Raw genomic sequence first — 16,884 nt, forward strand, 5'->3', positions numbered from 1 at the left:
CTCCCACAAAATCATTGCTTGCCTGCATAGAGGATAAGAATGTGTTCCCCCTTGTTTGTTGATGTACCACATGACAGTTGTGTTGTCTGTTAGAATCAACACCTGCCCTGGAAGAAGTAACTCCTTGGAAGCCATTAATGCAAACTGGACTGCTAACATCTCCTTCATGTTGATATGTAGATGCTGTAGTCTGGCAGGCCACTTGTCTTGTATCCACTTTCATTCAGATGAGCTCCCCAAGCTATGTCTGAGGCATCTGTCGTTAGAATCTGACTCGCCTCTGGCCGGGTCACAGAGAGTCCCTTGTTTAGGTGACATTCCTGAGCCCACCACAAAAATTCCTTTTGAATGCAAGGTATTATTTGAATGACAGTGTCCAAATCCTGGCAGTGCTGTGTCCATACATTTTGAGATACCATTGCAGCTTCCTCATATGCAGTTTGGCATTGGGAAGCACCAGAATACAAGATGCCATGAACCCTAAGGCTTGAAGGACTGTCCTTGCAGTCAGCCCGGACTGAAGAGATAGTTGATGGAAGTAAAGGGAAAGATTCTTTTGTTTGTCCGGGGTTAAAAGGCCATCTGGGTTGCTGTATTCAGTCTCACACCCAGAAAGCACATGTCTTGAGAGGGTACTAGACTGGACTTTATTTCGTTCACAGAATACCCCAGGCATCTTAGCACTGCTATCACATATTCCAAATGCTGAAAAAGGTCTTCCTTTTCTTGAGCCAGAATCAGGCAGTCGTCCAAGTAAGGATAGATTTGTATTCCTTTTAGCCTGAAGTAAGCTATCACTGGAGCCAGAACTTTTGTGAATACTCTGGGCGCAGTAGATAAGCCAAAGGGCAATGCAGAGAACTGATAATGGGAATTCCCAGCTCGAAAACGCAGATACTTCCTGCAACTTAGTCTGATAGGCACATGAAGGTAAGCCTCCTTGAGATCTAAAGTTACCATCCAGTGATCTTTGCCCAGCAGAGGTAAAAGCTGTTGTAACGTCAACATTTTGAACTTGGGAATGTCCAGATAAGTGTTGAGGATAGATAAATCCAAAATTGGTCTCCACGTGTTCCCCTTTTTGGTACTAGGAACAGGCGAGAATAAAATCCTAGGCCCCTTTCTGGCACAGGAACCGGCTGAATGGCCCCTATTTGGAGTAACAGAGAAATTTGCTTGTGAGCCTCTTTTCTTTGTAGAGGAGGAATGTCTGGCATGCCTTTGAAAGGAGGCAAGGTATGGAAATAAAACCTGTAACCGTGGTGAATGATATCCAATACCCATCTGTCTTGGGTAATTAAACTCCAATTTTCTTTGAAAAGTGCCAGCCTTCCTCCCAAAGGTGCTGCCAGACGAGAAGGCTCTGGCAGCTGAAAAGGCAGGTCATTGGGTCTGTTTACGAAAGGACTGACCCCTGCCCCCACCAGAAGACTGAGCAGGTGAACCCCCTGTTCTAGGCCTAAAAGAACCTTGAGCTCTGCCCCTACCACGTCTAGACCTACCCCTAGACTGGGAATCATAAGAAGGATATGTCCACCCCTTAGTAGGCCAATTTCTACTAAACTTGGAGGCTGAACCTGCAAAAATCTTTAACAGTCTGCATAGACTTAGCCTTGTCCTCCATTTTCTTTAAAACTGCTTCCACAGGCGAACCAAACAACACATCAGATTGTAACGGAGCATCTAAAATCCTTGTCTTAACATGCTCAGCTAAATTCTGATCCCTCAGCCAGGCGTGCCTGCGAAGAACAGAACCAGTGGCAGCCACCCTCGAAGAGGCCTGTACAGCATCAAAACCACATTGCAAGGAATGCTTACCCACCTGTACAGAAACATGAACTAAATCCTGCAACTCTTTACACTCAATACCTTCCGCCAGAGCATCCACCTTAGACTTCAATTGTGAAAGGAGATAATTTTGGTATTTTAACATGTGGAACTGGCAATTCAAAGCCCTCATGGCTAAAGTGGAAGAAGTATACACCTTCTTTCCCCATCTATCCAAAGCCCTTGCCTCTTTATCAGGAGGAACAGGATTTTTACCAACAGAAGCCTTAACACCTTTAGGCCCCTGAGAAACAGTTTCTGGGTCTGCCCTAGGACTCTTAAAAAGATACTTATGAGCTTCAGGCACCCTATAATACCTATCCGGTTTAACTGGGGCAGGAGGCAAAGAATCAGGGTTCAGGGAAGCCTCTGCAAAACATCTTCCACCACATCCAGAACAGGAGGTATAGCTAAAGGCCTATGCTGGGGTAGAAACAAAAATTCCCTAAGCCTTTTCCTGGAATCAGAGAAATCTTGACCTTCCCATTTAAAATGCTCCCTCATGGAATGAAGAGTTTCTGAAAAAGAAAAATCCTCAGGAGGAGAAGCCGAAGGAGTAGAATCATCTACATCAGAATCAGAATAAGGAGGATACTCCTGTAAGTCTTCAGCCGAAGACTCAGAAGCCTCCGAACACTGCTCAAAACTCTCAAGCTCAGGTTCCACCCTAGGCCTCTTATCAGGAGGGGGCATAGAACCTCTAATCATAGTAATCAAATCTTCTGCCATTTTAAGCATATGTTTCTTAGGCAGAGACCCTGAAGAACTAGGAGAGACACCCACTGAAGTTAAACCTGGCCTGCCTCTCAAGAAGCCTTGGAAACAGAAGGGAGGGCCTAACCACCTTAGGAAGGGAGGGAGAACAGCTACCTGAGAAGCCCCTTCAGCCTGGCCTACCTCCTGAGAGGACACATCTTGTAACAGTAAAGTCTCTCCCTGAGACTCCAAAGAAACTTCTGGCAGAACCTCCGGCTCCACCGACGTTCGGGACAGACGGTTCTTCCAACCTAGGCTTAGCTGCTTTGTCCTTGCGCTTTTAGGCGAAGCGGGCCGGAGCATCCGGCGGCATTTTATAATTACAACGCTTCCCAAAACTAACCTGGCACAGTCTAATCTTCTCTTTATAGTGCGTTTGTTAAATCTAGCACAAGAGCGACATCCAACAACGTCGTGCTCAGGCCCTAAGCAAGGTATACACAAGGTATGGTAATCCCTATGAGGTATCTGTTTCCCACAAGAAATACAGTTATTCACTTTTTCTGACATCCGGTTAAATACTGAGGCAAGAAAAACAAAATATTCCCCAACGGGGTACTTAGCCAACTTTGATTCGGTCTGAAACTCCGACTTCAGAAAATTTCAGAACGCCAACCTGCACTCGCAATACTGCTTCTGCATCGGACCATGCGGCAAAAAAGACTGAGGATATGACGTCGGTCATGCGCATTTGTACCCTGACGTCCTGACGTCAGACTAATGCGCCTTGACTGACGTCAGCCTTATACTTTGGTATTCGGGCCGACTGGGACAGCGGACTACCCAAGTGTTAGGGCTGCAGCAATGTGAGATGAAGAACATCTCCAAACTAAGGTTAACTCTGATAACTTACTGTGACAACAGCAATCCTACATGAGTAAAATCCCATGATTGAAGGAACTCCCTTGGTCAGCCTCAGTAAGAAGCTGAGATCCCTCATAAAATCCTCCAAAGCTAGTTCCGAAAACAAAAATTGCCACTGATTTTAAACACAACCACAAAGCATTCTATAGCTATGTCAAGACGTCAATGGCAGCACTCAGATCTGCTCTGAGTTACAACACAATGGCACTAAATATACAGAACCAACTGATATTGCCAACATCCTGGCAGATAGGTTCATTGCTAACTTTACCCCCCTCTCACCCCCTAAAGAGCTCATCTCTATAACAAAAGAATGCAAAGTTCCTGTAATCACGGCTGCACAGGTAAAAAAAAAAAAAAAACTCCAAAGCCAAGAACACAGCATCCATGGGCAACATCCCAGACTTCGTTCTACACGACTTACAGAACAAACTGGCACCCCACTTAATTACCATGTTCAAGCATAGCCTTACCTCAGTCTTTGTGCCCAATGAATGGCGCACAGTGACTGTTATCCCACTCCTCAAAGGGGGAGCCACCACGGACCCCGGGAACTACTGCCCCATTAGCCTGACGAGCCTTGTCTGCAAGGCTACGGAACATATCATCATGGAACTTATAAACAATGACATTGGTAATCTCCAAACTGTGGATGCCACCAAGTTCCGGTTTGTAAAAGGCAGATCATGCCTCCTAAACCTGATAGAATCTGAAGCAGTCACCAAAGTCATAGATGAGGTTAAGGTGGTTCACACACCTTATTTAGATCTCGCCAAGGCTTTTGATACCATCCCCCACTCTGGAATTATAGATAAACTCACTAAACTAGGTATAAATCCCTATGTCACAAGATGGGTTGCCAACTGGCTCACTGACAGAACCCACACTGTGAAAGTAGCAGACTCGAAATCCGACTTCAGACCAGTGACAAGTGGAGTACCACAGGGTTCAGTCCTGGGTCCTTGGGAGTACCCCAGGATTCAGTCCTGGGTCCTCTCCTGTTTGGTATCTACTTCTCTGAAGTACAGGTTAACAAACAAAGTCTTTGGCTAATGAAGTTCACAGATGGCTGCAAACTAGGAGCCATAATCGAAACTCCTAACGATGTGGACATCCTACAAAAGGGCCTCACTGAGACAGATGCCTGGTGTCAAAGCCATGGCCTCAAGCTCAATGCCAAAAAGTGCATTGTCATCCCCTTTGGTAAAAACTCTGTACCCATGAACTACCACATAGGCGGTAGTTTACTTAACACCGAAAGTGTGATAAGAGACCTTGGGACACAGGTGGACAGTAGTCTCTCCTTTGACAATCACATCGCCATAGTAGTCAGGAAATCCTTCTACGTGGCACACCTCATCACAAAAGGTTTCTCTACCTCATCACAAAAGGTTTCTCATCAAGGAAAAAAGAAATCATTGTTCCCCTCTACTCATCACTCATTAGACCCATTATAGCATACAGCGCCCCTTTTAGTATGTACCTCACAAGACATCTACAACAACTGGAAAGGCAGCAGAAATACCTCACAAAGAGGATTACCAGCCACAAACAGATGCCCTATGCAGACCATCTCAAAAAACTCCAGCTTTACTCTGTCGCATATCACCTACTCAGAGGCGATCTCTGCCTGACATACAAAGCTATGTCAAACCCAGAGCTGTTGGACATCCTCCACTTAAAGAAATCCTAATCCCTCCGAGCTACATGCTCTAGAGACCTAAACCTTGTCACCACAATAAACAGAACATGCTGGAGGGATAGATTCCTGTCCCAGACACTTCCCATACTCTGGAACAAACTACCTATCTATATCAAACAAAGCTCCTCAGTAGCACTCCAAGAAAAATCTTGACGATCGGATGGGAGATAGGAAATTCACCCCGGGGATCACGTCTGTGGCTTTGCTCAACAGGGGCACAGGAAAATAATTTTCTTGGGTGGCGAAAGCCAGGGTTCCTTTTTGGCTAGGCTTATATAGGCCCTAGGGCCAATAGCCTTGTACCTACCTATGAACCTATGAATTTTGTCTACATTTCTTTAATTAAGCCTGGCCTAGTAATAAGCAGTGAAAGATAGAGAAAAAGGAGCTGGTATGTCATTCAGTTTCAAAAGACTGAAGGGAAAACCATATACGAGACCAAAACAAAGAAAACTGACTACTATAAAGTTATGAAAACAGCTGAAAAATATGAGTGACCCCTTAGCCAGCATACTGCCAGTGTAAAAGAACTATGATGGAGGCTCTCAATCAAGCATGTTGATTTTATTACTGACTGTCCATAGAGCACCACTACATTTGCTATTGGCCACCCACCTGCACTGGTCCAAAGAGCAAAACCCTGGCCTGGTTTTGTTGGAACTGTAAATAACACTCTGTGTATTACAGACTGACAAAAGACAGATCAGATTGGTCTCCTTGATGCCACTTATAATAACCATTATGAATTTTGAAAAAAAAAAAAAAAGATGTTATATATTAGTTTAACTTATGAAAAACAAACTCAAAATGGGAATGTTGTTAAATGACAAACATCACAATACAGCATGTACCACTATGTGCATAAAGTACAAATGAGAATTGGTAAGTCTTTGAGCTTTTCACCTGTGCCTAAGAACAAGACATCATAATGACTTTTGGATCCTGAGACAGCAGCCACTCTGGTTACGGCAATCGTCTCATAGTTGGTGTCTGGCTTCACGAGTATTGGTCTCTTATCTATTGGATGCACTGGCTGATCCATGAGAGGGTGATCACGGATGAAGTTCAGAACGCGATCTGGCAGGTCCAGTGATGTGTTGAATGACATTGCTTTCATTTGACTGGTGATGCACTGTGAAAGTAACAACTTGTTAGTATTACATATCCCTGTATACAGCTGTACAATCTTGCATCACACCTTAAACAGCAAGAGATGTCAAGGAAACAAGTGTTAGTAGTTATGTAAACAACAGTGGCGTTGCTTATTAGACATGCAAGTAGTTTGTTTCTTGCTACAAAATCTCTTACAAAGGATAGTGTATTTAATAAATGCTGCATACCACAGAAGAGCAAACAGCATGAGTTATGAGACACAAAAACTCAGCAGATACAGGGCAAGATTCTGAAATACAGAAATAGCCCCTAATGTTACTTACAGAAATGCAGACTGCTGTTTTTCAATACTGCAATTACATACAAGTAGCTCCCACTGCCAAAGATTTTACTGACTACTGTTGGTGGCTGGATGAAGACAGTTCTTCATCTGTATGCAAACAAAAGTATCTGCCCTCATCTGTAAAGCTAGACACAACAAATTCAGAAGATATGACTAAATGGCTCGGAAAATTTGGGACAAAAGTTATGTTTTACAGTGAAAGTCTGTATATATTTAACAAAGTAAACATGCTCGTGGATTTGGGTTTGATTACTATGCAAGAAAATAACAGAGCACAAGAACTCTTCCAGAAAAAGACAAGTCGTTTGATCAGGTCTACCAGAGTATAGTAGCTGCTCCTCCTTTCTCTTCACTCAGGTGTCTCTACTGCTTTTACCTCCCAAATATATATTTTTTTATTTTTACTAAAAATTTGATATAAAGAAACATCAGCACATAGCAGTGCTGTTTTCATACTACTGCTTGTAAAAAGAAACTGTAAATATAACAAAATTACAATATAACATATCCAACACTAAACCACCAAACCACATTTCATATAATAAAGTAGAATAAAACCTTTGATATAAAACTAGATACATTCCTCCTCCCAGCTATACCATTGATTAAGTCTAAAAAACAAACACAAAAACAAATGCTATTAGGCTATTTATAATGGAATATAATCTTCATGAGAGAAATTACATTTTTTCCAGCTATTTGTGGAGCATAACTTGTCTGTTTTCTTATTAATTTGTTTATATGCTTTGACATTTTAAGGGCTACTTACGTAAACAATTTTTATGACATAGATTGTCTTGATTTCCAATTGAGTGTTATATAGTATTTTAATAACGTAATAATAGTAACTGGAAATCTACCAATTGTTTACTATGATTATCTAGAAAATATTAAGTAAGGTAACTTGCCAGTTCCACAGAGTATTATGTAAATTGTTTTTAGCCAGATTTTCATAAAGTTTTCCCAAAGCTTGCTCGAGTAAGGGCACAACCAAAGTGTGTGTAATAACTGAATTTTTAGATTCAGACCCTCAGTATTAACTCCTCCAACCTACAAATCTCAAGCATTTTTTAAATGTCCCAAATATCTTATTCTCTATTGCCCATTCTAGCAACTCAAGTCATCCGTACACTATCTTTTCCATGAAGAAGTTTTTCCTAATGCCTCTACTCAACTTTTTTTCCTATCCTCCTCCTCACTGGACAGAGGCCAAAGGCTCCTACTTGCACCCAAATCAACCTATTTATTCCATGGTCATAGGAGCAAGGGATTCCCGGGCAAAGCAGGAGCCCTCTGGTCATATGTTCCTACCTGGGAATCCCCCATGAGCTAATCCCACTTATGGCAAGAGTCAGGTGATAGGAGATGGGCCACCTTTGCTGGTCCTGTGAGCTGGACTTCCCTCCATACCAGCACAGCACACCCCCCAAGCGGCTCTTCAGAGATCTTCTATCCCTACCCCCTGAGCAGAAGACTGCCTTGATGGTTTGAGGATCACCTTAGGCACACACATACGGACTACTTTCAAGCAAACAGTCTCTGTGGAAGACAGCATAATGCTTCCTGTACAGAATGGGCAAGAATGTAGAGATCCCTTTATTGTCTGTGTTATATTTGGAACCAGTGCCAAAAAAAATAAGGAACTCAGAAATTCAAGGATATAATTGGTATGGTAATTAAGAAAAGTTAGGTTTATTTGCAGATGATATTATTTTGTATCTGAAAAGCACACAACTTCCAAACAGAAAAAATGCAGTTGTAGGCGCTGTCCTCCAGTAACAATAAAGGTTTTCCTCTTAATAAAACGTGGAAACTCAATTTCAATCAATTCAAGGTCCAAGTCCAACAGACCACTAGGTAAAACGTTTCAAGACACCAATTTATTTGACAAAAAAAAACAGATTAAGCGCTTTCATCTCCCATGTGGAGACTTCATCAGAATCTGTTACACATACAAATCTTCAGTTTAAATACATCTAAGTAAAACACACTTAATTAATCTTGACTTCTAATAGACTGGCCATTAATTGACACTAATTAACACTGAGGTAATGCTGAACCAAACCTTTGGTAATTTACACTTGAATGTTAATACAAAGTTGTAGAGGTTCATAGGAATTCATGATCTTAACATTTCATAATTTTGTTTCCAACTTATATAAATGTTGTAAAAATTAAATACAAGTAAAATCATCAAAGAAATTGCGACAGGAAATACTCATTTCTTATTAATACATTAGTTTGGTGTATAAATACCAATAAATATATAAAAATATAAAAAATATATATAAAATGTTTGTAAAATATATATATATAGTATAAAAATATTGTATGTTAAAACCACATTTATTCTTGTACCTTAAATAGTGTTAACTATATTTTAAGCTACACCCTTAATAAAAATAAAATATATTATATGTACATGCTCCATAAGGACTGAATCTGAATATTTTATTTATTTATTTGTTTACATAAGTTACAACAGTTAACCATCTATCGATGTCTCTTTGGGTCATCAGTGAGAATCTTAAGGGCTGGGTTGATGGATATGTGATCACAGGTTCCTTTTCAGTATTACTGACCACATAAGTAGTATAGAATTAAAGGGTAATTGGAAAACATATCTTGCCCTATTGGAAAGTAAATGGCAGATAATATGTGATGCTACCACCCATCCTGGGCTCAACGACTTTATCAGTATTAAACCTTTTCTTTTATTGGACGTTTAACTACATCAAACATTTACACATTCATATATTTACGTATTTTTAACATTTTATCTTGGTACAACTGTAGATTATTTATATATATTTATATATATTTACACGTACATCATGCATATATTTATATATTTTATATTTTTATCTTTAAATTAATTATACATCTACAATTACATATTTATATATTTATATATTTATTTATTTATATATATATACCTTTTACACATTACAATTATAAACATTGACAGTCACACACACTACTTACGTTTTTTCATTACGCTCACACATTCCTTTTTTAGATTTTAATATGTACATTCATACTTCCTATGTTTTATATTATAATAGGTAGATGTACTTTTTAACTTTTTCAACCTCATCTACATCAATTGATAACATTTTTAATTCCATTTTTAATTCCAAATTTATTCACATCAATTGACAATATTTTCATTGAATATAGGGTATTTATAGGAATGGTCATCATTCAAATTGTCACTTTTTTAACTATTTTAGACATTTCCCTTGGTAGGTACTATTTAAACATGCACCCAATGATCTACACAACTTGCTTTAAATGGAGAGTAGGTTTTACAGCAAAAATTGTAATTAGTATACTTGAAATTTATTAAGAGAAAGCTGGAAATTTATAAGTTTAAATGTCCGTTTTTTAAATTCATTTTTTAAATTCATTTAACAGGTTTTGTTGTCAATTAACGTTTTTTTTTTTGGTGCCAAATATTCTTTAAATAGACTGTTATTACTCTGTTTACTGGTTCTGATGAAATCTGCTTGGCAGCAGATGAAAGCACTTAACCGGATTATTAGCTTGTGTTTCTGTGTGTATCTTCGTTGTTTGGCGAAATAAACTTGTTGTTCATGCTTTCTTTCTCCGAGTGGAAGTCTTCTTGGAACAGCGTTGGGAATCACTAGTTTGTGGTTGATGGATATGTGGTCATTCAATCCATAATTTCCACATGCGTCCAACCTTAACTGCCAAACCATCTCCCTAAATTCCAGTTTGGTTTCCCAATCCCCCCCTCTCGCTTCACCACCTCTTCCAATATCCAAAATTTAAAATCTGCATCTCTACATATCCGGGTATGTCTAAATAAGGCGTTGTTGTCGTTCATTTTGATAATATCTCTATTGTGTTCATATATACGTGCCCTTAAATAAATAAAATATTCAGATTCAGTCCTTATGGAGCATGTACATATAATATATATTTTATTTTTATTAAGGTTGTAGCTTAAAATATAGTTGTTAACACTATTTAAGGTACAAGAATAAATGTGGTTTTAACATACAATATTTTTATACTATATATATATATATATATATATATATATATATATATATATATATATATTTTACATACATTTTATATATATTTTTTATATTTTTATATATTTATTGGTATTTATACACCAAACTAATGTATTAATAAGAAATGAGTATTTCCTGTCACAATTTCTTTGATGATTTTACTTGTATTTAATTTTTACAACATTTATATAAGTTGGAAACAAAATTATGAAATGTTAAGATCATGAATTCCTATGAACCTCTACAACTTTGTATTAACATTCAAGTGTAAATTACCAAAGGTTTGGTTCAGCATTACCTCAATGTTAATTAGTGTCAATTAATGGCCAGCCTATTAGAAGTCAAGATTAATTAAGTGTGTTTTACTTAGATGTATTTAAACTGAATATTTGTATGTGTAACAGATTCTGATGAAGACTCCACATGGGAGATGAAAGCGCTTAATCTGTTTTTTTTTGTCAAATAAATTGGTGTCTTGAAACGTTTTACCTAGTGGTCTGTTGGACTTGGACCTTGAATTTATTGAAATTGAGTTTCCACGTTTTATTAAGGGGAAAACCTTTATTGTTACTGGAGAACAGCGCCTACAACTGCATTATTTTGTACCTGATAAAACTAGAAACCCAGTGTTGTGGAACATTCTGAGACAGTTTAAGTCTCTTTTATCTTTAATTTTGTATCCTGAAAAAAGGCAATAGCTGTAAACTATGTACCCACAAACAAATTGGTTCACTGATATCCATACTTATGGGAACATGAATAGGAGTATGGGTTAAAAAGGATTCTGTTATGATAGCTAATTGATATGTGGGAAAAGACTAAACAAAAGGTAATGCAAAACCTGAGAAAATGGAAGCTCTGTTTTATGGATATGGATAGCAAATATAAGCAGTGAAAATGTTTTTAGTGCCTTTAGTCTTATACACGTCAGGCATATTTTTATCAACCAGAAAAGTTGTGGATAGCAATTAATAAACACTTGAAGGATTTTATCTGGAAGGGGAAGAGTCAAGTGGGATAAGCTGATCCAACAGAGCAAGGTGGTTTGGGATTACCTGATTTGAAGTGGTATTTCAGAGCTATACAGTTAAGGCTCGCAAGAAGAAGGTTTTAATGCAAAGTGGAAAAGGATGATGATGAAATGGGGGAAGGGGGCTCAAGAAATAAGGAGAGACTGGGATTTTGGATGCAGACCCTTAAGGAGAATGGCCACCATTTAGAATAATATTTTCATAAAGTAGCAGAAAATATTCTAAGAGCTAAGCCAACACAGGAATGGAGAAAGGAGATTGTGCCGATAGGAATGGTTGCAATTATGGGTGCACAGAATAGGCAATAGGAGGCTGGAATTTACTGGAGAAACTGACAAAGGAACAAAGACATTGGGAGCAAACAATTACAGACAGAAGGGCAATAAAATGGGAAGAGACAAAGAATAAATTTGGACTGCAGACTAGAGATTGCTTTCTTTATCATGGCTTGATATCAGAGTATAGACAAACAAAGGAATAGGTGGATCCTAACTGAAAGACCAGCACTGATTGAGTTTTTAGTACAATCTAGAACACTAACTTTAGTTAAAAAAGGGATAATTAGTAGGACATATAAAATGTTACGTGATAACTAAAGGAATCAATAACAGGAGGTTAGAAAGGATTGGGAAGAAAGATTAGATAAGCAATTCAGAAAAAAAAAAAACTAGGAGGGGGAGATTTATGGCTCCCAAACATGCAAAAAAGTCTAGAAAATTTAGGATTTTTGCTTGGTAGTGTTTGCATGGGGGATTTTTACGTCTCAAACAAACTCCACAGAATTTTTCATCATGTTAACTGCAAATGTTGGAGGTGTGATGCGGAAGAAAGAGGTAACTGGGAAGACATTTTTGGGAGTGTAATGAGTTGGCAGACTTTAGAAACTCCCTGCAGACACTCTGTCAGAAATACTGGGTCAGCAAATAGTTGTAACTAAGGAAATGATTTTTTGAGCTGTGAAACAGAATCGGAACTGCCTAGACATATAGTAAGGCCTTGATGAGTTTTAATTCTGGTGACTGCCAAAATGCAATTACTAGAAAATGGAAATCAAAGTCTAAACCAATTGTACTAGAAGTAGTGAATACAGTAACAGAGATAAAAAACTGGAAGTGGGATATTTAGAAAAGATTAGAAGCAAATTGCATAGAAAAAATGGGAATTGTGAGAACAATACATGCAGTATAATGTTTTGGTGGATGAATGAGGTTTACGGGAAGGCAGGAATTGAACGAGCTATGTAATATTTTACTGACAATGACTGTACAGCTAAGTGATGTATAATGTTTGCAACTGAAAATGTAAATATAGTTTTTCATTTATACAAGTGCATGATTGCCTACATCATAAGTAATAATTCATTAAATATATTTTTTGTTTAAAAATGTTTGAGATGTGACAAATGTATCAGTTTATGCTTGAATGGGCATAGGGAAAGGATCATGAGAAAAACATGAAACAAAATGCAGAAGTAACAAAACCTGTATACATTCTGGAAACGCATTTTGTATTTTTATATGTATTTTCATTAACATAGTATTTCATTAGTACTTCATAAGCCATACAACACTACTCACAGAGCCAGGACGAGGTTCAGGGATAACTCCCGTCACTGTTGCCCATTTTTCACAGTCTCGATTATACTCCTTAAACTTTCCATTAAGGGCTTCAAGAATATCCTGTATACTGTATGAACACACAGCAGAAACTTCACCTTTTTTCCTGGGAACAAAAGTCAAAACAGGAATTAAATATACAGTAACACATAATTTTGTCTCATACACAGTGCACAGTACATAGCCATGTGAACTCCCAACCACAGCTAGCTACATTTGTCTGAATCTTTTTTTCCATTCTTCAGGTATCTACTTTCATCAGTACCCTGTATGGATAAAAGTGGTCTATGGTGCAGATGCTTCAATGAAGTACAAACTTACTACAATCCCCTCAAGATGGAGATACAGCTACAACTGCTGATATATGTAGCTTTCACTGGTATATGCGAGAGAACTGCATATTCATGATATACTATATGCACCGTTCAAGTGGCGCTGTCAGGAAGATTATACCCATTACATGAAAGCCATGCACCTTTGGAGAAGAGCAATCATATATATTATACCAATTGCATGACAGCCATATGTTGGTAGCAGCTAATTCCCACCATTTGAGATTGGCTAACTTCTGACACCATGGAAGACCTGCAAGTTTTCACCATTTCTCAAACTCTATGTAAACGGAAGAAAACCTAAAAATTCCTTACCCAGCTATCCCCCACTCCTTCTCTGGTCTACTCCTAAACCCAAAATTATACAAATGCAGATGAAAATCCTACTGCCACTGTTTGGCATACTTCTATAAAATATCCCACTCCATGTAAGACTTTACTCTTGATGAACTAAACAGACTCATCCCATAATGCTCTCTCTTTTGTTTCCAAGTGGTGAATTAAAAACAGACATATTCAAATTCATAGATCTTTAGTTGCAACTCAGCTTTAACAGCTTATCTCTGCAATCTGTATAAACACAATAACTTTGGAAATTAGAAGGCATGCTCACATTCAGAATACTATGACGCAAAACCAACTGTAAGAGTTTGTCACAAATATAAAAAAATTCCAGCAACACAATTTATACAAGCTACAGGTTAATATCAGCTATACCCAACACTAAAACAATTTAATATCTAATGAACAAATGATAAAGACATCATAAAATTTAGAATGGTGACATTTTAGCCAGAATAAGCAGAAAATGGTGCCAAGAAATACATCTTGATAGGAAAAAGCTGAGTTCCAAGCAATCATTTGAGCATTACTGGCAAATGAAGGAGATATAAGGATTTCTAAATCACAACAATCAGTTTATTGGAATTCAATGCCATTGGAGAACTCACAGATTTTTTTTCAAGAAATATGGTAACATTTTGCAAAACTTGAAGGAAAAAATGTTTCATTATCTACCCACTTTTTTTTTTTATATATATATATATATATATATATATGTGCCACTTCAGTAATCACATGCACATACATTACTGCTGTCACATAGGTTTTCAGTATTGCTATTCATAAATACAGTGCAGACCAATCTTTACATTCTACATTTTACAGGTTTGTAGGTAAATCCAAGACTAGTTGCCCTTGCAGGCCATTTTGAATCTAGCCGGTTTCCCTTTTTGTGCTCAAACTAACATATCCCATTTGGTTAGAGACTGGCCTTAACTATCCCGTGGTCGATAATTATATATTACCTCTAATGAGAATAACTAATCATGACATAGATAATTTGAGGGGATCCATGCATGGGATAAAGCATTTCGCAGCTGCCTCTGTCCATTAGTAGTACAGGGGGCAGTCCTATGGTAAATTTTCTGTTTTGTGTCCATAGATCCAATTTGCACTTGAATATGGACAGGGATGAACTTTGTTTTATGTGGATGGGGAATCTGTTCCAGAGCAGTGGTATCCACTGCAAAATAAACCCTTTCCCCCAAACTGTTCTGTTGATGTTGGAGAAGAGGTTAAGATCCCTAGAAAGATTATTTATGATGCTATTGGACTTGCTAATATGCAGTAAATCCATCAGCATTGGGTCAGAGGATGCCTTGCATGCTAGACACAAGTCATTTCTTAACAATTTGTAGGATACAGATACAGTGTTAGGGCTTTAAGTAAGTCTATGCAAAACTTGTTGTTTAGGCCTTGTATCCTTTTAGTAAAGTATCTCTGTGTGCATTCCAGTTGCTGCATTTGTCTGGACAGATACGTGCCAAAGGGGACATTATATCTGAATACTGACCTAATGAAGCTCGAGTAAGGGGGGGACAATGACATCCCTAGATATCTACACAATCCCTTTGTTTATAAGCTGTGCAATATAGAAGGACTTTATTACAAGAATGGACACGTAGGTCAAATGTTGGGTCACTGTCCACATACTGGGTCAAATCTTAGGGGTATACTGTTAATATGGTAGTTCTCTGGCATAGGTGACTCCCAAATATACAAAAAAGCATTATTTTTTTGTCAATTAGTTTCAGTCCATGATTTCGGCACCAGTTATTTCATAGAACAAATCTTCCTGTATGATGGCTAGGATTTAATGACTACTCCTAGCTTGCAGTCATCTGCAAACTTAGTCAGCTACAGCCCTTTGGTGTTGGCTTTTATTTCAGAAAATTGGATGATGTTTTCTGCTTATTTTGGATACTGTGAACATTATGTTTAATTTTATACTGTTATTTTGTTATTAATTATACTGGGCTGAAGCTGAAACAGGTTCTCACAAATCAGTGTTTTACCCTGGTTAAAATTTTAAATAAATAAACTAATGCACACATACACAAAAAATATACAAGAACTCAATGTCAACTAATCAGCTGTAGGGAAGGCCTATGATCTGATTCAGATGGCCTTAAGTGCGAGCGGACGTGAGCATGAGTAGTCGCACTTGATACACAGACGTGTTTAGCATTTTAGTTCGATGTATGTGACAACTGCAAGAGGAGCAGTGGGCAGGAAAACTCAGAGCAAGTAAGAACTACATTTAAATAAATGTACTGTATATTTACTGGCAGCTTTAACTTACAATTAAGTATTTGAAGACCTAACATTAAATCTACAGTTCGTCTTGCACAGACTTGGGTGCACTCTCAACACTGCATGAATAACTCTGCTCAGTGCAGTACTGGAGAAACACAACATATTTTATTTTCAACACAAGACATTCCAGAGGTACCACATCCAATACCCACATAAGCTGATGTAACCACAAATAATAAAAGAGCTAGAAAACAGAGTAGCAATCCTGACATTAATTTAGACAAAGATTAAATAGGATCCAAACTGAAGTAAAGTGCTATCTGGTAGACTTGTAATTTATTTCCTTTTTTTTCTTTTACCAAGGTAGTACACTGATCTCAATGGACCATTTGCAGCATTTTCAGCCAGAGCCTGGGTGAAAAGCATCACATAAGAAATTAACAAAACATGTTTACAGAAACAAGGATATTCCCAACCCCCCCCCAAAAAAACAACCCCCCCACATACATGCATTTTTAAATATGCAAGAATATGCTACAACATTTAGTTCAAGAAGCAGTTAAATGCCAAAACATAGTTGAAAAATTGGAATTATACATGGATAGGATGTAGCCATAATAACAGAGATGGATTATGCTACAGAGACAGCAGCATAT

General features: G+C 38.0%; 1 protein-coding gene across 2 annotated transcripts in view; it reads right to left on the reverse strand.

The window, feature by feature from the left end:
* The window catches only part of SEMA4F (ssemaphorin 4F), a 1,454,381-nt gene that overhangs the window by 611,932 nt on the left and 825,565 nt on the right, over positions 1–16,884 (reverse strand). For both annotated transcript variants that reach the window (XM_044063980.1, XM_044063981.1), the window contains exons 9-10: positions 13,260–13,404; positions 6,053–6,281 (exon numbers count right to left, since the gene is read on the reverse strand). In XM_044063980.1, coding sequence (XP_043919915.1) covers positions 6,053–6,281; positions 13,260–13,404 — 374 coding nt within the window. The remainder of the gene's footprint in view (positions 1–6,052; positions 6,282–13,259; positions 13,405–16,884) is intronic.

This window comes from Protopterus annectens, chromosome 2.part2 (genome assembly GCF_019279795.1).
Source record: "Protopterus annectens isolate FY-2018-M chromosome 2.part2, PAN1.0, whole genome shotgun sequence".
Taxonomy (NCBI): Eukaryota; Metazoa; Chordata; order Ceratodontiformes; family Protopteridae; genus Protopterus; species Protopterus annectens.